Source organism: Miscanthus floridulus, chromosome 6, assembly GCF_019320115.1.
Source record: "Miscanthus floridulus cultivar M001 chromosome 6, ASM1932011v1, whole genome shotgun sequence".
NCBI lineage: Eukaryota > Viridiplantae > Streptophyta > Magnoliopsida > Poales > Poaceae > Miscanthus > Miscanthus floridulus.
This window is the reverse complement of record NC_089585.1, coordinates 78,632,209-78,658,003: the sequence shown is the minus strand read 5'-3', so window position 1 is coordinate 78,658,003 and position 25,795 is coordinate 78,632,209. Positions and strand designations below refer to the sequence as shown.

At 46.0% G+C, this 25,795-nt stretch overlaps 3 protein-coding genes across 3 annotated transcripts; all 3 read left to right on the top strand.

Moving 5' to 3' along the window:
- Positions 1 to 10,324: 10,324 nt before the first annotated feature.
- Positions 10,325 to 15,011, top strand: LOC136456186 (probable V-type proton ATPase subunit d). The gene is made up of 10 exons (XM_066455969.1): positions 10,325 to 10,745; positions 12,634 to 12,754; positions 12,894 to 13,001; positions 13,102 to 13,204; positions 13,330 to 13,410; positions 13,517 to 13,602; positions 13,703 to 13,762; positions 13,861 to 13,909; positions 14,319 to 14,453; positions 14,592 to 15,011. Exons 1-10 carry the CDS (start codon positions 10,565 to 10,567, stop codon positions 14,721 to 14,723), a joined length of 1,056 nt encoding a protein of 351 aa, XP_066312066.1. The 5' UTR covers positions 10,325 to 10,564; the 3' UTR covers positions 14,724 to 15,011.
- A 2,899-nt stretch (positions 15,012 to 17,910) lies between these two features.
- Positions 17,911 to 18,550, top strand: LOC136460732 (uncharacterized). Its single transcript, XM_066460318.1, has 2 exons — positions 17,911 to 18,015; positions 18,131 to 18,550. Exons 1-2 carry the CDS (start codon positions 17,911 to 17,913, stop codon positions 18,548 to 18,550), a joined length of 525 nt encoding a protein of 174 aa, XP_066316415.1.
- Positions 18,551 to 19,059: 509 nt separating this feature from the next.
- LOC136456187 (uncharacterized) lies at positions 19,060 to 20,267 on the top strand. The gene is made up of 2 exons (XM_066455970.1): positions 19,060 to 19,687; positions 19,779 to 20,267. The coding sequence occupies exons 1-2, from the start codon at positions 19,141 to 19,143 to the stop codon at positions 20,246 to 20,248; spliced, it is 1,017 nt and encodes a 338-aa protein (XP_066312067.1). The 5' UTR covers positions 19,060 to 19,140; the 3' UTR covers positions 20,249 to 20,267.
- Positions 20,268 to 25,795: the final 5,528 nt, after the last annotated feature.

Below are 25,795 nucleotides of genomic sequence, written 5' to 3'. Positions count from 1 at the left end.
TTTTGACAACTATATCATCAACATAAGCCTCGACGAGGTCGTCTTTTATCTCGTCTTTGAGGCAGGCTTGTATAGCGCATTGGTAGGTAGCCCCGGCGTTCTTGAGCCCGAACAACATGGTCATGTAGCAGTAGGCGCCGAAAGGCGTGATAAAAGATGTCTTGATTTGGTCGTCCTTTTTGAGAGCGATCTGGTGATAACCAGAGTAGCAATCGAGAAAGGAAAGCAGCTCGCAACCGGTGGTTGAATCTACGACCTCGTCTATGCAAGGTAAGTCGAAGGGGTCCTTAGGGCAGTGTTTGTTGAGATCAGTGTAATCAACGCACATTCTCCATTCATTATTCTTTTTGCATACAAGAACCAGGTTGGCTAACCACTCTGGATGATACACTTCTTTGATAAATTCGGCTGCCAAAAGCCACATAACTTCTACCCTAATTGCCTCCTTTTTGTTGCGAGCGAACCATCGTAGCTTCTGCTTGATAGGTTTGGCCTTGCCGTTGACATTCAAGGAGTGCTTGATCAAGTTCCGAGGTACACTGGGCATGTCAGCAGATTTCCATGCGAACACATTCACGTTGCTCCTCAAGAACCTGACGAGCGCGTCTTCCTATTTGGGATCTAGGTTGGCCCCGATAAGGGCCATTTTGCTGGGATCATCGTCGACCAACTGGATCACCTTATGCTCCTTGGACTTGATGTTCTTGTGTGGAGCCTCGAGCTCTGAGATCTCTAGGTGGTCGGTCGAGGTCTTCTTGGCGTCGAGCATGGTCTTAGCCATGCGAATAGAGAGGTTGTGAGCCTCTGCTATTTTGAAACTGTCATCCTCACAGGTATAAGCTGCGTACACATTGCCTCGAAGGGTTAGAACTCCTTTCTCGGTAGGCATCTTGAGCACTAGATACCTATAATGAGGTATGGCCATGAACTTGGTGAGTGACGGTCGACCAAGAATAGCATGGTAGGTGCTGTCGAAGTCAGCGACCACGAAGTTGACGTAGTCAGTGCGGAAGTGGTCTGGGGTCCCAAACTACATAGGTAGCGTGATTTGCCCGAGAGGTGTAGAGCTCTGTCCGGGGAGAACACCCCAGAACTATGCCTCGTACGACTTGAGGTCCGCCTGGGCCATCTTTAGGGTGGGCAGACTGTTCTTGAACAGTATATCGATGGAGCTACCGCCATCGATTAGTACTCTATCGAATTGAACCTTGTTGATACAAGGATCGAGGACCAGGGGAAAATGTCCTGGCTCAGGTATTGTGGCCCATCGGTCCTTTCTGCTGAAGGAGATTTCGCTGTGAGACCACGGAGGTAGCCACGGATCGGTGAGGAGGTTGTTGGTGTTGGCCACGTTCAAGCAAGCATGGGCGAGCAGCTTGCATTCTTGTTTGGTCTCGATGGATACTTTGCCTCCGATGATGGTGTGCATGCGATCGGTTGGCTTGACATACTTGTGACGAGGATCTGCGTCTTCATCGTCGTTGTCCTCGTTGCGCTGTTCCCCTGCGTCGTTAGGCTTGTCGGACGTGTCCGGAGCCTGTTGGCGTGTGTAAATAGACTTGAGAACACGGCAATTCTCCATGGTGTGGTTTGACTTAGGATGGAGCTGGTAGGGCCCTTTCAATGCTTTGGTGTAGTCGTCTTCATAGTTACGATGTCCGCCACCTTTTTTAACGGTGTTGACCTCGCCATCGTCTTCCCGAGCATGCTTGCCCCTGTAATCGTCGCGGCGGTTACGCCACTGATTACGTTGGTCGCGGTGGTCGCGGGAGTCATTGCGCTGGTTGTGGCAGTCAAAATTGTCATTCCAACCACGGTTGCCGCGGTAGTCGTCGCGGTATGGGGGGTGGTCGAAGCGTGGAACCCTTGCTGCTTCTTCGATAATTATCTTTTTAGCGTCGTCGGCATCCGCATATTTCTTAGCGGTGGCTAGGAGCACTGTGACCGATTCAGGTCTCTTGCAGAGGAGCTTGTCCCTCAGGGTGTCGTGGAAGCAGAGGCCAGTGATGAAAGCCTCGATTGCCTCGTTGTCGGAGATTGATGGCTCTTGCCAAGAATCAAAGTGGTTCGCTGGCAAGCTGACCAGCCATTGGTGACCTACATGGCCAACAGCGACTAGGAAGTAGTTAGACATGACGTGCTCATCAGCCATGGCTGATCTGCATGCAGTTTCGTAGAGCATGACCCATAATTCGGGGTTCTCCTTGCCGTCGTATTTCTGAAGTTTCTCGAGCTTGAAGTTCTTGGGCCATATGACTTGGCGAAGGTGTGGAGTAAACTGCTTCAAACCCGGCGGGCCATGGGTAGTGTCATATTCCATATGGTGATAACTTTCGTAGGATGCTCGATCGTTGGCTCTCTGGTTGATGCGATCGCGTAGATCACGTTCCCCGAGGTAGCGGTAGAGATCGTTATTGCCATCACGGCGATCTTGGTTGCCATCCTGATTAACCCTACGACCATGGCGATTATCGCGGTTGTCTCGGTGGTTGTCGTCCTGAACGTCGCGGCGGTTGTCCTCCCGATGGTTGTTGTCGTCCCGACCACCATCATGACCACCGTTTCCGCCTTGTCGGTTGTCTAATGGGTCGTTGTTGCGCGAGCCATGTTGGTTGAGTGGCTGTGAGCGACTTGAGTATTGGCAGCTATGGCTTGATTCGACTGAAATGGATGGAGCCTAGGCTTGATTCACCATCTCTGCGGTCTGAGCCATAGCAGCCATCAGATAAGCTTGTATATCATCGCAAACTGCCTGGGTTTTGGGGGTGTTGGGTAGCCATTGCATTGTCACCATGGTGACGGCTACGTTGGTGCTTGGAGTCCTAAAGACCTGTTTGTCCCCCACCCTGTCGAAAGCATTGTTGAGGTCGCGTGGCTGGACCCTTATGCGTCGTGCCTCCTCTTCTACTTCAGCTTCAATTTGCCGGCGATTAAACCGGTCAATATTGCATGCCTCACGTGCAATCCTTTCTTGTTCTGTTTTGCCAACTGCTGGCGGTTCGTCATTGCTGACAACATTGATCAAATCCCCTCACCTTGGTGGGAAAGACAGGAATTGCGGGAACCCCGGGGCGTGGTCTGGGATATCCAGATCATATTCGACGCCTTCATCATCGTGATGCTAGAGCTCGGTGTGGACGGAGGCATTAGATGCGATGCTAAATGAGGAGCTAGAGTCACCCTCTTGGACCGTGTGGACAAATCCTTTTTGATAATCCTCAATCCGGATCATGTTGACGAAGTTGCTTGGCCTCGGCCGAGGCTGATGTACAAAACAAAGATCCGAGCAGCGTTGTATGTTATACATGTAGTTGGAGGCAGTGTTTCGCAGGTCATAGAGCTGGGCCTGGTAGTTCTCCATCGAGGCTTCATACTTGGAGAGCCGGAGACCCATCGCAGAGGCTGGCCGACGACGAGCGGAGCACCCTTTAGGAGTAGATATGACCACGAGATCTGTACCAAGTCATGCAGGACGACTAGCCCGAGCTGGTCGGGTAGATCTGTTGTGGGGAGCGGTTACCTGCTCATTAGGTTGACTTTGAATTGTACTTACCAGAGCTAGGGTTTCAGCAAGTTTGGTGCCGACCCGATCGATGGAGTTGAGCAGGTCGGTGTTGTCGATCTACTTCCCTTTGTAGCGGGGAAGCGGGCGACGAGTGGTCGGCGTGGCTGAGGGTGATGTAGGTGTGGTCAGAGCTAGATGTACCGTGGTCGAAGCTGTATCCACCGTGGTCAGAGCCGTAGCCGATGCAGGTGAAGCAGTGGTCGGCGTAGACTGAATCCACGCTTCCTCCGTGGTCATGGCGATGAAGTCGTCGGAGCTAGTGGTCCTGGTGGTCCAGGTGATCTAGCCGACGGTGAACGTGAGGCCATTGGGCGTAGCCATGGAGCCAGAGATGATGACCATCTTGTTTGCTTGGAGAGCAGTACGCACACCCCCTACCTGGCGCACCACTATCGACAAAATATAGTCGACAGTCTACCTAGGGGTATGCCCAAGGTAGTAGATTGTCGGCAGACAGATGCGCAAGCCACAAACAAGATGGTGACGTAAGACGGACATGAGGTTTTATCCAGGTTTGGCCGCCAAGAAGGCGTAATACCTACGTCCTGTGTCTGATTGTATTGTTGTATGTCAATGAGAGATGTTTTTTAGAGGGGTCCCCTGTCCACCTTATATAGTCCAGGGGGCTGGGTTACAGATCTAGAAACTAATCCTAGCCAATTACAATTGCCATAGGTGGCCGGATAAGGATTCCTATTCTAATCGACCAGGATCTTACTTGATCGCCAAATCTACCTTGACTCCTTGCGCGGGACTCAAAATAGGTTGGCCGGGCTACGCATCGTCTTTTGATGGATCGGACCCTTTGATCTGGGTTGGCCCAAGCCTAGCTGTAAGGGTATAGGGGTTAATACCCCCACAGGCACACTCTCATCTACCTTCATCTTGAAGCTAGCAAATTTCTCCTTGAGAATGTATGCCTTTGCACCCTTTATTGCCTTGGTGCCCTCAAATGATTCTTCCAACTTTCTCCAAGCCTCATGAGCCACCTCAATGTTCTTAATTTGCTCAAATGTTCTCTCATCAATTGCATTATGAATGACACTTAGAGCAATGTCATTATTTTGAAGAAGCACTTCTTCGGCCACTGTGGGATTCTTCGGATCGGCAATCTCAATTTTGGTTTCTACCACCTTCCACACCTTTCTATTGATTGACTTGATATATGTGGTCATCTTTGACTTCTAATATGGATAATTTGTGCCATCAAATTGGGGTGGCTTATTGGTATTGTTGATTTAAGTTATTTTGACACCGAAGGTTGTTAAGCCTCAAATCACGGTGATCACGGCTTCGATACCACTTGAAAGGTCCTAATGGCTGGAGGGGGTGAATAGCCTATTAAAAATTTCTACAACAACACTTAGCAAATATGTTAGACAATTAAATAGCGAAGCGAGTGTTGTGCTAGCCTACTAAAAGAGCAAGCCACCTACCACGGACTATGATCACTAAGCATATAATTTGCTAAGTCACTACACTAAGTTAGTGAGCTCTCAAAGGCTAACTAAAGAGCCTCACTAACCACTAGACCCGACACAAGCTAGCTCTCAAAACTAATTACACTAAAGAGCTTAGCTATACTAAGAATGTAATACAAGAGAGGTGATGATGTTTATACCACCGTGTCAAGGATAGAGCCAATCACAATATGATAGAGCCAATCAATCACAATCAAACAAGAAATCCTCGGGACAAGATGACACAAGATTTTTTTACTAATGTTCACTTGCTTGCCAGCAAGCTAGTGCTCGTTGTGGCAATTCACTCACTTGGAGGTTCACGCGCTAATTGGCATCACACGCCAAACCCTCAATAGGGTGTCGCACAACCAACACAAGATGAGGATCACACAAGCCATGAGCAATCCACTAGAGTACCTTTTGGCTCTCCGCCGGAGAAAGGTCAAGAACCCCTCACAATCACCACGATCAGAGCCAGAGACAAGCACCTTCCTCCACTCGATGATCCTCGCTGCTCCAAGCCATCTAGGTGGTGGCAACCACCAAGAGTAACAAGAGAATCCCGCAGTGAAACACGAACACCAAGTGCCTCTAGATGCAATCACTCAAGCAATGCACTTGGATTCTCTCCCAATCTCACAAAGATGATGAATCAATGATGGAGATGAGTGGGAGGGCTTTGGCTAAGCATACAAGGTTGTTATGTCAATGCAAATGGCCAAGAGAGTGAGCTAGAGCTGGCCAAACAATATTTATAGGCACCCCAAACAATAGAGCGGTTACCTCTATTATTAGGTTGTCAGCGTGGTGACCGAACACGTCCGGTTGCTCTGCGAGAGCCACATGTCCCCTTCAAATGAATTAGCCATTGGTGTCCCAACGGCTCTCTCTGTCACACTCTGACACAACCGATCGGATGTGATGCTAGAGACCGAACGGACACAGGCAAAGCAGCATCAGGTCAAGTCTAGAGAGCTCCTAGAGCCTCTGAACTATGATCGGACGCGTCTAGTACGGCCGACCGGATGCGCCCCTACATCCACTCCTTGCTGGCTCAACTCCTGTGCACCACGTCACCATGACCTGACGTAGCCCCTACGCATCCGGTCGCGTCGTCGCTCCACTATAGCAAAAGGTGACCGGACGCGCTGGTAACAACCAAGCCAGTGTCCAATCAACCCGGCCACACTGTCCGCGCCTATCCAGAATATCAAACGCTTCTGGTCCCAATACCGGATGTGTCCGATCACCTCTTCAGCACTTGCCTGAGCTAGGGTAACATACCGGATGCGTTCGGTCCTAATTCCGGACACGTCCGGTCACCCTGTGACCATCGTGGCTAACTCCTTTTCAACTCCAACTCCTTCACTCTTGCTCAAATGTGACAACCACCAAGTGTATCACCTTGTGCACATGTGTTAGCATATTTTCACAAACATTTTCAAGGGTGTTAGCACTCCACTAGATCCTAAATGCATATTGTTGGGTATTGATATTAGGGATATCCAGAGGAAGGAAGTTAACGGCCATGAACATTAATTCGCCCGGATGGTCCAAGACGTATTTCAGGTCTCGTCCGACCCAAGGGCACGGGCTCCGTCTCGCCTGACCCCAAGGGCACAGGCCCTATCTCGCCAGACCCCTCAGGCGTGGGCTCCGTCTCGCTAGACCCCTAGGGCACGGGTTCCGTCTCGCCCGATGGGGATCCATACCGCCTCCAGCCACTATGGTTCTAAGTGTATGATCCTAGGGTCAAACTTCTGACATCGGGAGAGAAGTGGGCACGTCTTGACATGACCCGTGGTCATGATGGACCATATCTGGGGGCTCACATCGCCAACTATGTCGTGCGTGCCGGCGCTGTGCTGCCTAATTGATGTAGACTAGGCCTGATCTTCCGAAAGGTATATTAGCATCGATTGGTGGAGACTCAATGTTCACGATCTAGGCTTTGAACCAAGACTAATTCGGACCCCCGCAACCGTTACACCATAGCTCCGTTGGTTATCAACCACATGAACGCGATTGACCTCGCCGAGAAGGCTTTCCTACAAGCGAATCGAGAACACAAGCAAGAACGAGATGAACGCAATCTGAAATTGCAAATAAATATGAGGCTTAAGATAATGAAAAAGAGTTCAAGTCTTTATTCTAAAGGACTAATCGCCACAGGTGAATAAGATCAAGAACAGGGGCCCTGGTTCACAACAAGCAGCCTTGACGGCACAGTTGCAGCAAAATGATGTCTATTTCATGAGGAAATCAAGAACTAAACAAAACTCAAATCCTAAGAAGAGTGATGGCTGATAATTATAGAGTCTTGGGTGTCACCCCCTGGACGTGCCCCCTAATGGGCCCAAACACGATACACGATCCAACGGACCAAAAGACGGTGTCGCAGCACCTTGGCAGATTCTGGAAGCTGACTTGTGACCACGATTCCTATTGATTCCGAACAGCTTTTGATGTGAAACCACTTGGATTGGCTTCCTTATCAAATTAGCTTTCCATCCATATGTGGATCGTCGAAAACGGAGTCCGGATGCGTCCTAGGTGACCACTTTAAGGCAGACTGGTCCTGGAACCCGAGATGGGCTCCAACTTCAGTTGGACTGGGCCTCCACCATGAAAAAGATGAATTGGACGCCCATGCTGGATCTCCTCCTCTCCTTGGCTTGTATGCGATGAAGTAGTGATGTCCTCATCACTAATCCCCGTATGGCTTTTGATAGAAGTACCTGTTGACCATGCCGCCCGCCGGAATAGAGTGGAGCGACATGACTGACTGACGACGCATGTGTATAGCGCTAGTGATGAACAGGGCCACGATGTAGATCCATCCCCGTCATCATCTACAGGACCGATGGGACCCGCATAAAGGAGATAAAGGACGTCGTGACCCTAGAGGCCTTCTTCTTCCTCGCTTTTCTTCTTTTCTCTCTCTTTTTCTCTCTGTAACCTGTGCCTTCCCCTTCATCTATAAAAGAGGAAGCAGAATGCCCCATGGAGGGGGAGAGACATGAGCACACGGCTAAATAAGCTCAACAAGACTCAACTTTGTTCGATCCTTTCACCAGAGACTTGGTACCTTCTCCCTCTCTCGCTCATTTGTAACTCCTACTACAAACTAGTACCAGTAACACGAGCAGCAGTAGACTGGATGTAGGGACATTCCGCCTGAACCAGTATAAATCCTTATGTCCTCCGAGTATATCATCTGAGCCAGACACACAGATACAAAATAACTAGCCGGTGGTTCGAAACACTAACACATATGCAATGAGTTAGAGCATCTAGTGGCACTTTGATAACCGTATTTCGATACGAGTTTCACCCCTCTTAATAGTACATCTATCAATCCTAAATGTGATCACACTCACTAAGTGTCTCGATCACCAAACCAAAAAGCTCCTATGAATATCACCTTTGCCTTGAGCTTTTTGTTTTTCTCTTTCTTCTTTTCCAAGTCCAAGCACTTGATCATCACCATGGTCACACCATCATCATGATCATCACCATTTGCTTCATCACTTGGAATGTGCCACCTATCTCATAATCACTTAGATAAACTAGGTTAACACTTAGGGTTTTTATCAATTCACCAAAACCAAACTAGAGCCTTCAGAGCCACCGAGATGCTACTGCAAGACGGCATGGCGCACGGCTACCCTCTCCTAGTTATGCAGTCGCTGCCTCTCTACCACGTTGTGGAGCCGCCGCCGCTAGACCACTGCCTCTGGCACGCCGACGAGCCTCCATGTTGCAAGTGTATGTTTCAAGTGTTTCAGAGGTATGTTGCAAGTGTTTCATATGAATGTTGCAAAAGTAGATCAGGGATGTTGCATATGTTATAATGGTTGTACGCGCATGTTGTAAGCGTCTGTTCTCAATGTTTCATTTGTGTTTTAAGACGTATGTTGCAAGTATGTTTATCTGGGTGTTGCATATGTTTTCACACATATGTTTGTAAGTGTTTTATCTAGATGTTGCGTATATTTGCAATGGTGTTCAAGCGTTTTGCAGGTGTTATTTTTGTAAGTGTTTCAGAAGCATGTTTCAAGTGTATCATATGTCTTCAAACGTATGTTGCAACTGTTGTATCTGGATGTTTCAAAAGTGGATCAGAGTGTTTACACATGTTGCCTGTTGTAGCTGCTAGAGGGGCACGAGGCCGGGTCGGGTGAGCGCAGACGCCACGTGGGGTCGGCCGGGGGTGCAGACGCCGCGTGGGGTCGGGTTGGGTGCAGACGCCTCGTCGGGGTGGCACAGGGCAAAGTGTGAGCCCAGGCGTCGGGCCGCTAGCATTATCGGGGGGTCAAAGGGAATATACCCTATACTACGTGGATCAAGTGAGTTCACCAATTAAATCATCCCTTGAATTAAAACCTCTCCAACGGAACAAGGCATTAGGGAAACTGCTAAGAAGTTTTGTGTTTATCTCATCCCTCATATTTTTTGGGCAAGAAGCCGCTCCAAAAATAGCTCCAAACAGGGCCATGATTGTTGGGCTGGCGAAGGTTGGTATTCAGATTTGTTGGCCACGCGCCTGCATCGTCCACCATGAGCCACGAGATCAACTACACGATTAAGGCCCTGTTTGGTTCCGCGTATAAGCGCGTTGGCGACCCACACAAGCCAATAATCGCACCAAACGGTTAGCGACAGAGGGCTCAACGCGAACGCGCGTCTGCGTTGGACGGTCGCCCGCTGTGTTGGCCGAATCGCGAGCCCAAGGCCACGATTTGGAAACACACTCGTGTTTCCTACCGCACCCTCCCTTCTCCCGTGCTCTCGCATCCGCGCGAGCCGCGCCTCGCCTCCGCGCGAGATGCCCGACGCGCCGCCCTCCCCTCCGCGCGAGCCGCAAGCGGGCCTTCGCTGCTCGAGTCGCCTGGCGCGCCGCCCTCCCCTCCGGTTGAGCCGTCGGCAGCGGCGCCCCTCCCCTCCACGCGAGCCGCTGGAGCGCCGCCCCTCCCCTCCGCGCGAGCCGTCGGCGAGAGGCCGGCTTCCTCCGAGCTCGTGCGTCGATTGAAGAAGGACCAGGATGCAAATAGAAACTTTTATTTGAGTCCAGTTGAAAGACTATAGACTCACAAAAATAGTAGTAAATAGTGCTACACAGTTTGAGAAAAGTTCAGGGTTTCCAGTGTAAAATGTCCTACCAAAAATAATCAGGTCAGCTAAACGCCTCGCTTACGTAAACCACAGATTTTCTACATCGTGACTTATTATATAATTGTGCTCAACTTATCAGCCCATAAGCTTAACAAAACAGGGCCAAGGTGTCGAAACAAACTGTTGAGAGTGAGACTGCCGACGTACCACGCTCGGATCTCATAAGCTGCTTCTGCAACGAGTCCCTTCCAATCAGGACCGAGCGCGACCCCACCTCCCGGATCTCATCTGCGACGACCTCCCTCCCTCCCGATCCCGCTTCCTCCCGCCGGGCGCCGGCGCCTCCCCCACCGCCACCGCTGCTGCCTCCCGCACCGAGGTCTTGTCTCCGGCGAGCCAGCCGGAGCCCGCGGCGGCGACGATGTACGGGTGGGAGATGCTGTCGTTCAACATACACGATGGGTTCCTGGAGGCCATCGTGCGGGGCAACCGCTCGGGCCTCCTCACCGCCGCCGACTACAACAATCTCTGCCAGTGCGAGACCCTCGACGACATTAAGATGCACCTCACCGCCACCGAGTACGGGCCCTACCTCCAGAACGGTGAGATCCTCCTCAGGCCTCCTTGGCGTTTCGGGTGGGGTGGGGTGGGGAAGCTACCGTGCCGTGCAGCAGCTTCTTAGTCCGCGCTGATATGCTAAGGTGCGCGATTCGCGGTCTGGCCGGCGCGAATCGTGATCCCGGTTGGGGATTTCGGGCTAGTGCTACTAGTATGGCTCATTCTCGAGCTAGAATGTTTCGCATTGTTGTGTCCTTTTTTCTCCAATTCGCTGATCTCGGGAGGGAAGCAATCCAGATCACTTGCTGGTTATTTGAATTTTTGAACTACTCACATAACACTAGGACCTGTATAGCGAGACCAGCAGTCGGTCATTCAACTGATTGTTTGTGGAGTCTTAGGTATACCATATCCAAGTATTCACGAATTCTGTATTGATATGTTGTGTACATGTGAGCATATGAAGTTCAGATAAATTCCTGCAGATTAGCTTAGTCCTTCTGTAATGACTGTAAAACACTATTTGACCTGCCTAAAGGAATTCAGCACTTAGGGGAGTTAATTTCATGAATCCACGCACATTTGTGGGTCAATTGCATCAGCAAAACCTTTTTAGCCATTATGTTTCAGTCCTGCCTGGCAATAAAGTTCAATAATCTTCATCCCTTCACACTTGCTGTCCATATTGTTTTACAGATTTTGCAAATTATATTTTCATCTGTTTCTAGAAATTCATTTTACTGGGCTTCATATGCTGTGTGTAGAGGATGTGCTACGTTCTTGCTTAGGGCTCTTTATCTGTATCATGTGTCTGTCTGTCACACTAGAATGTTAACATGTATAGCTTATCTTATCTCTACCATGGTGATGCTGAATGCGTAAATTTTCATTACTGTACTATACTAAGGTACGTTGCACTCTATACAGTTTATTTGAACAACAATTTAATGAATTCTGCCTAATCACAAAGTTTTGTGTTGAGTAAACTTACAACAACAACAACAAAGCCTTTAAGTCCCAAACAAGTTGGGGTAGACTAGAGTTGAAACCCAGCAGAAGCAATCAAGGTTCAGGCACGTGAATAGTTGTCTTCCAAGCACTCCTATCTAAGGCTAAGTCTTTGGGTATATTCCATCCTTTCAAGTCTCCTTTTATTGCCTCTACCCAAGTCAACTTCGGTCTTCCTCTGCCTCACTTCACGTTACTATCCTGGCTTAGGATTCCACTACGCACCGGTGCCTCTGGAGGTCTCCGTTGGACATGTCCAAACCATCTCAACCGGTGTTGGACAAGCTTTTCTTCAATTGGTGCTACCCCTAATCTATCACGTATATCATCGTTCCGAACTCGATCCCTTCTTGTATGACCGCAAATCCAACGCAACATACGCATTTCCGCGACACTTATCTGTTGAACATGTCGTCTTTTCGTAGGCCAACATTCTGCACCATACAACATAGCAGGTCTAATCGCCGTCCTATAAAACTTGCCTTTTAGCTTCTGTGGTACCCTTTTGTCACATAGGACACCAGATGCTTGCCGCCACTTCATCCACCCTGCTTTGATTCTATGGCTAACATCTTCATCAATATCCCCGTCTCTCTGTAGCATAGATCCTAAATATCGAAAGGTATCCTTCCTAGGCATTACTTGACCTTCCAAACTAATATTTTCCTTCTCCCGAATAGTAGTGCCGAAGTCACATCTCATATACTCAGTTTTAGTTCTACTGAGTCTAAAACCTTTGGCCTCCAAAGTCTCCCGCCATAACTCTAGTTTCTGATTCACTCCTGTTCAGCTTTCATCAACTAGCACTACATTGTCCGCGAAAAGCATACACCAAGGTTTTCATGAAAGTATTTGCACTGTATGCTTGCTCAATGCATTTTTGTGAGACAACTGTACTGCAAACTTATTTCGGATGAATCGCAGAACCTTCACCCTTGCACACAACGACAATTGTGGAGAAGTGCACTCTTAAACTGGTCGATGAGTACAAGCACATGCTGTGCCAGGCCACTGAACCACTATCTACGTTCTTGCAGTATATAACGTAAGTGACGGAGTGTTATTTTGATCCTTTCTTTTTTTATTGAAAACTGGACCCGTTCTTCATATATTTCATCGACACATACTAGCATTTCCAGCTCTAGTGCAGTAGTTTGATTCTAACAGGATGTTGTTTTTCACAGTTATGGCCACATGATTGACAATGTTGTCCTTATTGTAACTGGGACACTACATGAGAGAGATGTTAATGAACTTTTGGAGAAATGCCACCCATTGGGCATGTTTGACAGGTATTATTGTTGTGTCAATCTTTTTTTACTTTTTTTTTGTTGTCAATTGAGATGTGCCAAAAACACTGAATACTAATCATTATGTCTTGCTGATCAACAGCATTGCATCACTTGCTGTTGCTCAAAACATGCGTGAGCTTTATAGACTGGTTCTAGTCGATACACCACTGGCCCCTTACTTCTCAGAGTGCATTACATCTGAGGTAAACACTGCAGCTGATCATTTGTGCATTACATCTGTGCTCTAACAAATATCAACTCATCTTTGTTCTTACTTTTCTTGACAGCTAACATCGCCTTCGTAATGAGAACTGTTGGTCTTTTGTAGGATTTGGATGACATGAATATTGAGATTATGAGGAACACTCTCTACAAAGCATATCTTGAGGACTTTTACAAATTTTGCCAGGTATGTAGTACTCGAGATGGTGGCTTTGATGATTTTTTTCTCAATAATCTTAATTGTTCTGTTGATAATTTGTCTATTCTCTAATTTCATGACTATTTTGTTACAGAAACTAGGTGGTGCAACAGCTGAGATCATGTGTGATCTCCTTTCATTTGAAGCTGACAGAAGGGCTGTTAACATTACTATAAATAGGTAAAGACTGTTGGATTTTGCGTTTCCAACTTCACATCTTCCAGTTTTTTGCATGCAAAATTGCCTAATGCTGTCCTAATTTCTATGTTATGTTTTGCAGTATTGGTACTGAGCTGACAAGAGATGACCGCAGGAAGCTGTACTCCAACTTTGGTTTATTGTGGGTTTTCTTTTAAAGAAACACTATTGGTATTTTTTTCGTTAATTAAGATGTCCAGTTTTTTCATGTGAGTTCAATTTTGTTTTGATGTCCTTCAGGTACCCATATGGTCACGAAGAACTGGCCGTTTGTGAAGATGTTGACCAGGTATGTCTCTAATTATGTTTGATGCATTATTCATTATAACACACCCTGCAATAATATTTAATTCACGCCTTTTGATCTTTCATGCTTGTTAGGGTCACCTTTTCCTTTTTGATGCCATATTATGGATTTTTCTTTACTACGTGTCGTAGTTTTGTTTAAGATGTTACATTGTAGACTTCCTCACTTGAAAGTTAATGTCTTTCTATGTGCTGTTTGGATAAGAGTATTTCTTTGGCACAGTGTGCTAGTAACATATATACATTGCTTTATGACAAATTTCTGCTTTGCGCATTCCTCTCGATGTCATGCCTGTAGTGGAGGCCTCTAGTCTTTCAAGATGGACTGCATTTGCAGTGAATGCCTGTGTAAATTGTAATTATATCTTTCATTTTGCTTGTTTGTCATGTAGGTCCGTGGTGCAATGGAGAAGTACCCACCATACCAGTCTATATTTTCCAGGATTTCATATGGAGAAAGCCAGATGTTGGATAAGGCATTTTATGAGGAGGAAGTCAAGAGGCTATGCTTGTCCTTTGAGCAGCAGGTATATATATATTTTTGCTTTGCTATGTTATAGCCTTATAGGAATCACTTCATGCTATCACAGTTGTACTCCTGGAAGTTCAAAACTATTCTCTATTCATGGTGCTATCTTCTGACAAGTCTTGTACGGGCCTTGTAGTTCCACTACGCTGTTTTCTTCGCTTACATCAGGCTCTGTGAGCAAGAGATCAGGAACCTGATGTGGATCTCTGAATGTGTCGCTCAGAACCAGAAGTCCCGGGTCCATGACAGTGTCGTGTTCATCTTCTGAGAACCCCCACCACTATATATGTACAAAATGCCTGCTTTGATGATGGCACAATCGCTTGCCTATTATAAACCTGGGACTTATTATTATGCCCATTCCCTCTTGTCAGACGCCGGAAAAAAAGGCCAGACCTGGAGTCGACGTATTATTTGTTTTGTAGTCAAATAAAGGTGTGATTGTCTGGTACACAGAATAAAATCTTGTCTATTCTTTAGAATAAGTGAAATCTTGTGTATTTTGGGACAGACATTCATTGTCAATGTGCAGTATGTTGTCAATCTTGTGTCGTTACCTCTCTGCTTTGATATATGCTCCGGATGGTATTCTTAGTGTTGCAATGCGGCAGGATGTTTTTGAAGCTAGTAGTATTGTTTATCTAGTTCTCGTCGGATTTCTCTTAACTAATAATGGGTGATAGATTGACGCTTTGGTTGTCTCTGCAGTGGATGTGAGAAGCAGGTTTCTGTACCTTTTTCGTTCATGTTTCAGTTCTGGCTGTAGTCTGTGTTCATGTTTCAGTTCTGGCTATGTTAACACCAAATTTTGGGTGACACACGAGGGCCCTGGTTTTCGGGATTTATTGAAGAAAGCTGAAATATTTGAGACATCAGCTAACTAAGAACCAGTTTGGCAGGGCTCTCCGAGCTGCTCCGGCTCCGGCTCCTGCCGAAGCCCTGCCAAACATGGATGAGAAAACCAGCTCCGCTGTCGAAGCCGCAAGGGAGCCGGAGCATTTCTTGTACTGCGCGGACGGAGCCTCAAAACCGAGCTTCTCCCAGCTCCTCGTCCATCCGCGGGTGAAAAGACATGGAGCCCCAAAACCGAGCGCATGGCAGCGGTGCCGCTAGGGTTCCGATGAACCAGCTGCGGCGTCCGGCGGCCAGCGGGCGGAGCACGCACACGAGTGGATCTGGCGGCCCTAGTGCTCCAGCAGGCGACGCGAGGATGGCCTGCGGCCCGGACCGGCGGATCGGAAAGCGCCGCCACCGGCGCTCCTCCAGCTGGCGCGACGGCCGCGTCGTGGCCTGGCGGACCAGTAGGCGCCGCCACCAGCCTAGCCGCTGCCGGGAACGCCTCCATGTCGGGCGGCCTGGGCGATGGGTTCCCGGACTGGTTCGATGGCGCGGCGTCCGCCGCACTAGGCTCGGATTGGCTGTCGTCTGAGATTGGTGCCACCCATGCCGAAGAGGAAAGTGCTCCGGCCCCGATGCAGACCACTGCCGTCAACACGCCGCAGGGGAGGTGGGCGCACTGGGAGGAGAACAAGGCCGCCGGTTCAAACAAGCACTCCTGCTGTCGACACTGAGGCTAGGTGAGATATGCTTCAGTTGCATAACTGTGATTTTGTTCATGCAATGAATTGTCCTGTGAGATATGCTTCTAGTTTACACCTCCGATGTTGCATTGGTGTTTCGTCGCAGATTAACAAGACTCTAGTTTCTAGCTCTACAGATGTGTATGGTTGTTTTATCTTCGATCGGTGGATCATTTCGGTTGTTTATCATCTGTGTTGCAGCTGTTGACTGAGCAGTTAGTAGCTCGCTTAAAAATGATCTGTTAGGATTTGTGATGCTGGATTATCATGCAGGGTTCTATGGTTGTTCCCCTACTTAGATCTTTCATATACAGCTGTAGGAAACTAGACATGTCTTGTGAAGCACAATTTTGTTTGTGTGCTCTTGTTCATTGACCTAATGATGTAGCTATTGATACTTGATAGACTGCCTATTGCTGGTCATATAATTTAATTAGAAACTAATCCGGTGTTGAAAAGCTAAAAGCATCCAATTGTTATTCTTTGATTACCCTGAGATGGCTGAATATGCACAAATATACTTAAGTTTATCTGCACAGAGCATTATTATCGAACTAAAAACAGGGGTGGATCCACCAATATGGCCAGGCATGGAAGCTGCCATAGGTGCCCACTGATTTGAAACTCCCACTCCCTTTGCGTTGCTCAATTCCTTGTCCGCCAGCACCTAATGTTAAGCAATGAATGGATGGGGTCACGGGGAAAACAGCATGGCCTGCGGAATGTGCGAGGCTGTATAGGTAATTGGACCGCAAACTGCTTGATGAATAGCGATTTTTTTAGTACGAATTTCTAATTATACATCAAAGGTTGACAAGAGGAAACTTGTGAAAAGTCACACTTGAGAAATCCCCCCCTTGAATTACTGCTAATATTGTTGTGCACAACTCCTAGCAGAAGAGCCCTAGCTAGTTGCATTGGATTACCAAGATGAGATGTTGAGGTGTGCCTTAGGCATATAGCCAGAAGGCCAGATGATGAATTTACCATACCTAAGATTTTCATTTTAGTGGCTTATAGGTTCTTTTGGTGATCTTTTTCTCCTCTTTATTTTCCACAAAAATAATTTGATCAATTAAGCAGTCCAATAGCCTTTTAAAAAGGTGAATGGTTTTGATGACAAGCATGGGCCTTAAACATAGCGTGCATAGAGCGTGGGGAAGGATAAACATAATGTTCAAATGCTAAGAGTGAAGTGATTTAACTGGAAGGAAATACTGTTATTTGTAACAGGGCTGTGCACTTGTTCAGTATCTCCAATATTACAAATCTGGTCATCGGGCTAGTGTTAGCTTGGTTTCCGTTTGTGTTTTCCCTTTAGACGTTTGACCAAATGATTGTCATTTTCTCATACATTTCATCCATAGTTCTTGAGCTATGCAATGCATGGGTGTTTGATTATTTTCTATCATATATGTGATGGTTTCTGCATTGTTGCGTTGAATGGTTGAGCATGTGGAATCAGTACCTCTTGACATTCTTATAGGTCTTTCAATCATGCTCCCATCTTAAGGGAACTCTGAACTCTGGATTGGATTTGACAACTGTAGGACTGTTCTGCTCCCATCTTATAGGTCTATGATGGACAACCTATATATTATTGTCATGCATTCCAGTGTATGTACTGTCCTATTTTGATTGGATAGTTCTTTGCTAACCTTGTAAGTTCTTTGCTCAGCATGGCTGACTGGACGGATGAAAATGTTAGGATAGTTTGTGAGCTTTTTGCCGAACAAGTGGAGATTGGAAATCGTTCAAGTACTCATTTGAACAAAGCTGGTTTCACAAATGTGATCCAAAAGTTCAAACAGAGGACAGGAATTCTGTACACAAGAAAGCAGTTTAAAAATAAATGGGACAAATTGAAAGTTGAGTATGGTATTTGGAAAGCAATTGGTTGATAGGCAGACCGGTATTGGATGGGATGAAAGTGGCAAGAATATTGACATGCCTGAGGAATGGTGGAAGAAGATGGCAAATGTAAGTTCAAATAAATTTGCATGTACTTCCATTGCAGGCTGTATATTTTGAAACCTCTATATTTTGCGTTTCCATTGTAATTGAAACCAGTATATTTGTGGTGTTTCCATTGCAGGCTGTCAAGGGATCAGGACGTTTTCGATATAAAGGCCTTCAAAATGAGGACAACCTAAGCATAATGTTTGAAGACCTTCGTAACACGGGTGACGACCATTGGGGTCCCTCTAGCGGTGTAGCACCATCACAGGCTATACCTTTGGATGATGATGATGAAAATGAGGGCAAGAATGAAGATGACAGTGACCCTGATGAAGTAACACCAAGTGCCAGACCCAAAAGAGGTAAATCTCAAGGTAATGCAAAGGGGAAGAAAACAAAGACTAGTGGTGGCCAGTGGTTTCAGGAACAAATGGGCAAACTTGTTGAGATGAATGAAAGAACAACCGCATCTTGTGAGTCTATTGCTAGGGGAGAGGACAAATCTGGTTCAACCATCCAGGAGGTCATGGCATTAGTGAAGGGCTTGCGGTGCTAAGCCAGGTTCAAATGAGCATTTTATTGCCACTGTAGTCTTCACCAAGAAGGTTGAACGGGAGATGTTTATGACATTAGACACTCCAGAGGAAAGATTTGATTGGTTGCAGAAAAAGCATGAGTGGATGACTAGAAATGACTGTGTCTAATAAGTAGATCTTGTTTAGCCTTGTATCCTTTGTGTGAGACTTTAAGTTATTATTCTTGTTTGAGACATTTTATTTGGCTGTGTTGTATGAGACTATTTATTTGGCTGTGTGTATGAGACCATTTATTTGCTGCTGTTATTATAATAAAAATTGTGGTCCTCTCTCTATTTATTGGTACTTATTGAAGTGTGTTTGTGTGGTAAACAGATCTGAAACTGCAGATAATGATATGGATGACAGTGGGAGTGATGAGGATGATGATGACTGCAAAATAAAGGCTTTGAGAGTGTTGCAGTATGCTCAAAACAATATTTTCTGTACTGCACTTCTTCTCAGCAAGTATTATTTGACATACCTTCATAAGAATGAGCCAAGAATAGCTGGACAGACTGGATATGCTAAGGTACTGGAAATTTTGCAAACTCCAAATGGGAGCCATAAGATGTTCAGAATGCAAACTCCAGTATTTTACAGCTTGCATGAATTGTTGGTGAGTACTTATGGTCTGAAATCAACCATTCATATGAACTCTATTGAAGCACTTGCTATGTTTCTTATGGCATGTGGCCATGGATGGTCCAATAGTGCTACACAGTATGTCTTCAACCATTCTGGAGAGACAATTAGTAGAAAATTTGAAGACGTATTGCACTGTATGGTGGCAATGTGTGAGGACTGCATAAGGCCAATAGATCCTAACTTCTCTACAACACACCCTAGGATTTCTAATGATAGAAGAATGATGCCATTTTTTAAAGATTGCATTGGTGCACTAGATGGTACCCATATTTCCGCAACACCACCTTCACATGATGCTATTAGATACTTTGGTAGAAGTGGCAAAGCAACACAAAATGTTCTTGCTGTGGTTGATTTTGACCTACGGTTCACCTATGCCTCTATTGGACAACCTGGGTCCATGCATGATACAAGTGTGCTCTTTCATGCTTTAACCAAGGATCAAGACAAATTTCCACACCCCCCTCAAGGTATGAATGCCTAGGATGCTATTGACAAATTTGACACAATCTGTTGTATGGTAATATATTAATATGTCTTATTTTTCACTTGTGTGCTTAGGCAAATATTATCATGTTGATGCTGGATACCCAAATCGCCTTGGTTACTTGTCACCATACAAGGGGGAAAGGTACCATATTCCGGATTGGAGGAGGGGTCCTGCTCCAAGTGGCCAGCAAGAGCTCTTCAACCATTTGCATTCAAGCATTCGCAATGCGGTAGAACGTACATTCGCTGTATGGAAAATGAAGTGGAGAATCCTTATCAAGATGCCGAGTTACCCAATGGAAAAGCAAAAGATGATTGTTGCGGCAACCATGTGTCTACACAACTACATTCGTGAGACCAATGTGGTAGATAGAGATTTCCATAAATGTGATCGAAATCCAGACTACATACCAACCATACCTTCTAGATACGCAAGACATTCAAATCCATCAGATACATCATCTACTGCATCCAATGATCGAAACATGGATAGATTCCGGGATGACATTGCAAGAGCAATTTTCCTTTCTAGATCATCATGATCATGTAGTTTGATGATATTCCAATATCATTCCTACTTTTGTAAACGTTATTGTAGTCTAACGAACACTATTAGTAGGTAACGTTATTTTACATGTTATCCTTGTTAATTTTGGTCAGTCGTTTGAGAAAGTGACATCAAGGATCATATGTACAGCCAAGTTAAAGCAAGGGCAATATGGACATTCACCCTCTTCCATCCATTCTATAAAAACAGAAGGAGCCGTTTTGCCAAACGTTTTCCAGAACAGCTTCAGCTCCTCCAGAGGAGCTGCTCCTTCAGAGGAGCCAGAGCCGGAGCCATTTTCAGAGGAGCCAGAGCCCTACCAAACAGGCCCTAAAGTACTATTGGAATCGACTAATCGGAATCGGCTAAATAATGGTGACCTCGTCATCGTCTCGAAGATGGACTCTGCCGACGGAAGATAGCGGTAATTAGAGCAATAAAGCATGTCGGACTTTATAGAAGTGAAAGATTGGAGTCTAAGTTATCTTAAATTAAAATGTTTTCTTTTATTCTAAGCTTGTAACTAGTCTTATTCGACTAGGACTCGTATTAAAGCCTTGGGTATAAATATTGAATCCCGACTATTGTAATGAACATCAATCAATCAAACACAATACCGTACATTTACTTTTCGGCTTCACGCCAACCCTAAGAGTATGAGTAGAGTAGATCTCGACGAGTTCTTCAGCAAGCAGGGCTGTATCAATCCGGCCGACCTCTGGTTTGCTCATAAGTACCGTCACGACTTATATTACTACTTGTAAGGCTGCATGGTCCGGCTGACCTCTTACCAATATTAGTATAAGTTAGTTATCGACTTTTATCAATATTTGTAAGGCTGCATCGGTCTGGCCGACCTCTTACAAATCTTGGTACAGGTTAGTTATCGATTTTGCTATAATCGATATTCTTAATATTTGTAGCAAAATCACCATTTATACTGTTAAGATTGAGATAGATTAGTTTTACATCATATTAATCCATCGTCTATTGATATATCACATTCAATTCTAGTTTTGACGATGGTTTCGGTTAAATCAACTGTTTTGTCTCAATCTTGATCGTGCATAGCATGGGTCGAAGTATGTTTGAGCTCAAGTAGGTCTATTAGTTAACGAAATATGGTCTATAGTTCGCTATTATGGCTACCTCGATCCAATCAATCCCCATTGTTAGCACTGTAGATTGGAAAATCGTTAATTAATAGGTTTGGTTGCAGTCAAATATGACCTTTGACTACTTGCTATGCTTGCATCGGCTATTTAGCCGATTACCTGCGCTTTCACATTCATAATACGTATACATGACGCTATTGAAATATGAGTAGATTTTTTTGCTTTAAGAGTTTAATCTGCTATCATTATCACGGCTGCCATTGATCCGGTCGAACCCCACTATTAATGATGATAGACTAGATTTGATGAGTTCATAGATTTGCTTATATTAAACAGTTAATTGTCTATGTGTTATGAGTCTACCTTCATACGCTTCGGCTACTTAGCCGATAGTTCGAGCTCTCACACGTATAATTTGTTTTCACGATTCCGTTGAAATATGAATAGATTTGTTATCATTATCATAGCGGTTATCGATCCAGTCGAACCTCACTGTTGATGGTGATGGATTAGATTTGATAAGCTTGTAGATCTATTTATGTCCAATGGACGAGTGTTTGCACGTTATAAGACAAAATCCATTGGAATCGGCTATTTAGCCGATAGCCTGCGCATTGCATATATATACTGGCTCTTTAATATATTGTACTTGGTTAATGAGCTAGTACATCATTCATTCAGTCAATGCGAATGCTTTTCATGAAAATCATTTATTATGTTTTGCATGCTTTCATGATTTTTTACAATTAACACCTGATAATAGCCGATAGTGTTCATTTTGATTACTTTATATCATGAACGTGCTAGATATCGACTCTTTAGTCGATAGCCTTATGTCATCGCTATTTGGCCACAAATATGGAACTGTCTGGAGCAACACCGGCATGTTCCACCATCAATTACCGACCACTTTCTTCTCATTGTCAATTGCAGGGTCAAATTGACTGGAGATCTCGGGACCTGCTCTGCGTACTTTCTCTTGGCTTACTGCGTGTTGGACGCGATCGCCATATTTCTGCGTCGACAGGCTATATAGTCTGTATTATGAGCCTGTTGGGCTGTGCTTCTGCTGTAGTTGCACATAGAAGATGAACGACACAAACACACTGGGTTTTGCCAACCTAAACCTGTGCGCATGAATATGAAATTTACCTGCTAAAGAACCCATGAACCATCATGGGTCCAATTTTGTACCCGGACTGATGCCCACTCGGGTCACGGGTAGCCAATGGATCACTTGTACCCGCAACCCAGCTAACCATCTAAACACTTTTATTAAATACCGCAAGTGCTAGTTTTCGGTCATGTAGGCGTTAGCGTCACGGCTACGCACCTTCGCTGTCATCTGATATCGCACCCACTGTCTGATCCTGTTCTTGCACCCATCGTCCATATTTTAGGGAGACGCATGCCTCCCTCCCCACTCACGCCCGCACGCCCCTAGCCTCGTCTTCCACCTCTCTCTCTCTCTCTCTCTCTCTCTCTCTCTCTCTCTCTCTCTCTCTCTCTCTCTCTCTCTCTCTCTCTCTCTCTCTCTCTCTCCGATAACCTCACGGCGAGCACCTCATCGGCCACCTCCTCCCCCCATCGCCTCCCTACACCCGCGCCCCACCGCCTCCCTATGCCGGCCATGGTGGATCTAGCAGCGGCGGCGACGGATCCAGCGGATCTAGCAGCAGCGACGGCGGATCGTTGGATCTGGCAGCGGCGGCGGTGGATCCGGCAGATCTAGCAGCGGTGGTGGAGGATCCACGCCAGGTAGGCCTCCTCCTCCCCTCTCTTTTCTCCTCCTCCTCCACCTGGATCTCTAAGCTAGGGTTTCGGTGAGCTCTCCCTATCATCTCCCCCCAACTCCGGCGGGTATAGAAGGGGCCGGTCAGGGGGAGGAAGGCGGCCAGGCGGTGGGGATGGCCGACGGGCAGTTTAGGGGAGCTGGCAACGGTAGCGGCGGCCGGGCTAGGTTGGGGTGGGGGAGCTCCGGCCATGGTAGCGGCGGCGGGGGGGTGAGGAGGGGAAGAACCGCAACCGCGGAGCTCCGACGGCGGCGGGTGCGAGGGCACCAGAGTCAAGGAAGAAGAGCTATTGTGTGTGTGTTTTTGCAACTAAAGATCTACTATGGAGGAGGTGAGCGAGCGGAATTTCTAGATCCTGCACGCCCACACTCTAGCAGCGCCCATTAAATATATTTTCCATCCAACCAAAGAGGATAGGATAGTAATTAATACTTCCCTCAGATATCCAAGCAAAATTTCTATCCAATATAAAATACAAATTCAAATAAATTCTGAAACAACATCCGAATAAAAATATTTAGTTTATTTAAATTTAAAAATATTTATATTTATCAATTCTCTATTTTAATTCTCATTCTCAATAAAGGTTAAGCAGCTAAGGCTCATGCTTCAGCACATACTCGAATTGGTGTGTTGCTTCTATGCATGCATCCACCGGTCTCCTTTACAGTGTACCTACTTACTATGTTTGTTTGTATAGTAAGCAGGGCGGTTTTCAGCCCATGCAAGCTCTGTGGGCCAGGAGGGGCAAAGAAGGGTCATGCATAGCGAGAGCGGCACTTCTTTCTTTCTCTTTTTATTTATGTGTTATTTTCTTTGCTGATATGGGATATGCATATATACCACTAGATGGATCAATCTAGTTGAGAAATTTAGGGCACCGTAAGCATATATGAGATGTTGTACTAGGATGGACTGGGTTTAAAAATCTCATGGGTATACATGTTTGGGTATTACACCCCCAAACCCATACCCGCCAACCCACTAGATCTAGCTTTTTGCCCATTAACAAACCCATGGGTAGAGAAAATGATCCATATCCTTACCCTAATAGGGTAAAAGCCCATCAGATTTTGAGTTTTGGTACCCATTTCCATCTCTCTGCACAACATATGCTACATGACTCCACAGTTATGAAGCTAGAGCAGTAGAAGTAGCTGCAACAGCGAGTAGAGCCTACTATGGCAGAGCCGCCCGAAATAGCACGCTTCCAGAGGCGCTCGTCTTCCACCAGACACTAAGCACCCCAAAAGCTGGCTACATCGGACGGTTCCGTCGAGCACACCCCAAGGGAGAACTCAAATAATCCATGTTTTTCCTCCAGGATCCAATAATGAGAACGAGTTTATAATACTTAGTCCATTTCATACAACAAGAGTTCTTAGAAATACATTATTACAATACCAAGTTCAGAGTGCAGAATTTAAACAGTGGAATTACAATAAACGTCTAACGATAAGATACAATGATCCATCTATGCCCACCAGAAGAATCCTCTACATAATAGCTACTTGTCAAGCTGCACCTGCAATAGGGGTAAACAAACCCTGAGTACACAGTGTACTCGCAAGACTTACCCGACTAGTGGGAATAATTTCCTGACTCTAAAGGATGTGATAGGCTTTATGGTTTGCTAGGTTTCCTTTTTGCGAAAAGCAATACTAGTAGTGAATCCTTATGTATGTATTTTATGAGCAGTCATGATTAGTTTATTAGCTAACCATTCTATGTAAGCATCTGTTCTACTTTCAAGCAAGAGTTGAGCAATCAGATCCATTCATTCCCTTTCATCTTACAGTTCTTACTATGATGCTAGATCATAGACAAGTCGTACCGTATTACACGACGATTCACGAATTAATGTAGCCTAGCTGGGTACCCTAAAACACACACCCCGCTTATACCCTAGGCACAAGCAGGACCAACCCACCACTCTCCTGTCAAGGGGTCTAGGTTCCCGTCCAAACTTGGACTCCAAGCCCCCACACCTGAGTCCCGGACTCAGTGTGGTGCTTACACCTCCACCATCCCCGCCTCCAATCGATCAGTCCAGAAAGAGTCGGAACCCACGACAAGAGAGCAACGAGCCTTCCTTGCTCCCATAAACAAGTATGTGCTTAGGATAATAAGTCTGTGACCTGACTAGAATCCAATGCAATGGTCGGTCCTTAACCGACACGGTTAGGAAAAATAGTGTAACCAAGCTATGCCCCATTGGCCGCAGGACACAACCTCTTACACCCACCAATACTCGTACCATATCACTGCCTAGTCTCCATTTCTTGTTACCATTTTATCATGAGAGTGATAATAATAATCACCTATTATGAGTAACATCAGGTTACTCATGCTACCGAAAAACCTAAGCATAGCAACTACTTGACCTAAGCTAGTAGGACTCATAGGTAGGTATATCTATGCATGTAGTTTTCACAATAAGCATGTAACATAAATGTGCATCACATATATATATTCAGTGATAATTCAAAATAAAGGTTATGCACCGGGGCTTGCCTTGGGTAGGCGGGGTGTTAGCTCAGTCAGTTAGTGGTGGCTTCGGGACCTCCTCCTGCACGAGAACCTCCTCCTCATACTCCTCGATCACCTTCTCAAACTCGTGATCTCTGATGGTCA

Excerpts from the sequence above, each read along its gene's own strand:
- LOC136456186 (XM_066455969.1), top strand. The coding sequence starts at position 10,565 with ATGTACGGGTGGGAGATGCTGTCGTTCAACATACACGATGGGTTCCTG. Across the intron at positions 13,411-13,516 it reads ACTTTTACAAATTTTGCCAG|AAACTAGGTGGTGCAACAGC; the intron begins GTATGTAGTACT and ends ATTTTGTTACAG. Across the intron at positions 13,603-13,702 it reads GTTAACATTACTATAAATAG|TATTGGTACTGAGCTGACAA; the intron begins GTAAAGACTGTT and ends TATGTTTTGCAG.
- LOC136460732 (XM_066460318.1), top strand. The coding sequence starts at position 17,911 with ATGGTATTTGGAAAGCAATTGGTTGATAGGCAGACCGGTATTGGATGG. Across the intron at positions 18,016-18,130 it reads GGTGGAAGAAGATGGCAAAT|GCTGTCAAGGGATCAGGACG; the intron begins GTAAGTTCAAAT and ends TTTCCATTGCAG.
- LOC136456187 (XM_066455970.1), top strand. The coding sequence starts at position 19,141 with ATGTTCAGAATGCAAACTCCAGTATTTTACAGCTTGCATGAATTGTTG. Across the intron at positions 19,688-19,778 it reads ATTTCCACACCCCCCTCAAG|GCAAATATTATCATGTTGAT; the intron begins GTATGAATGCCT and ends TTGTGTGCTTAG.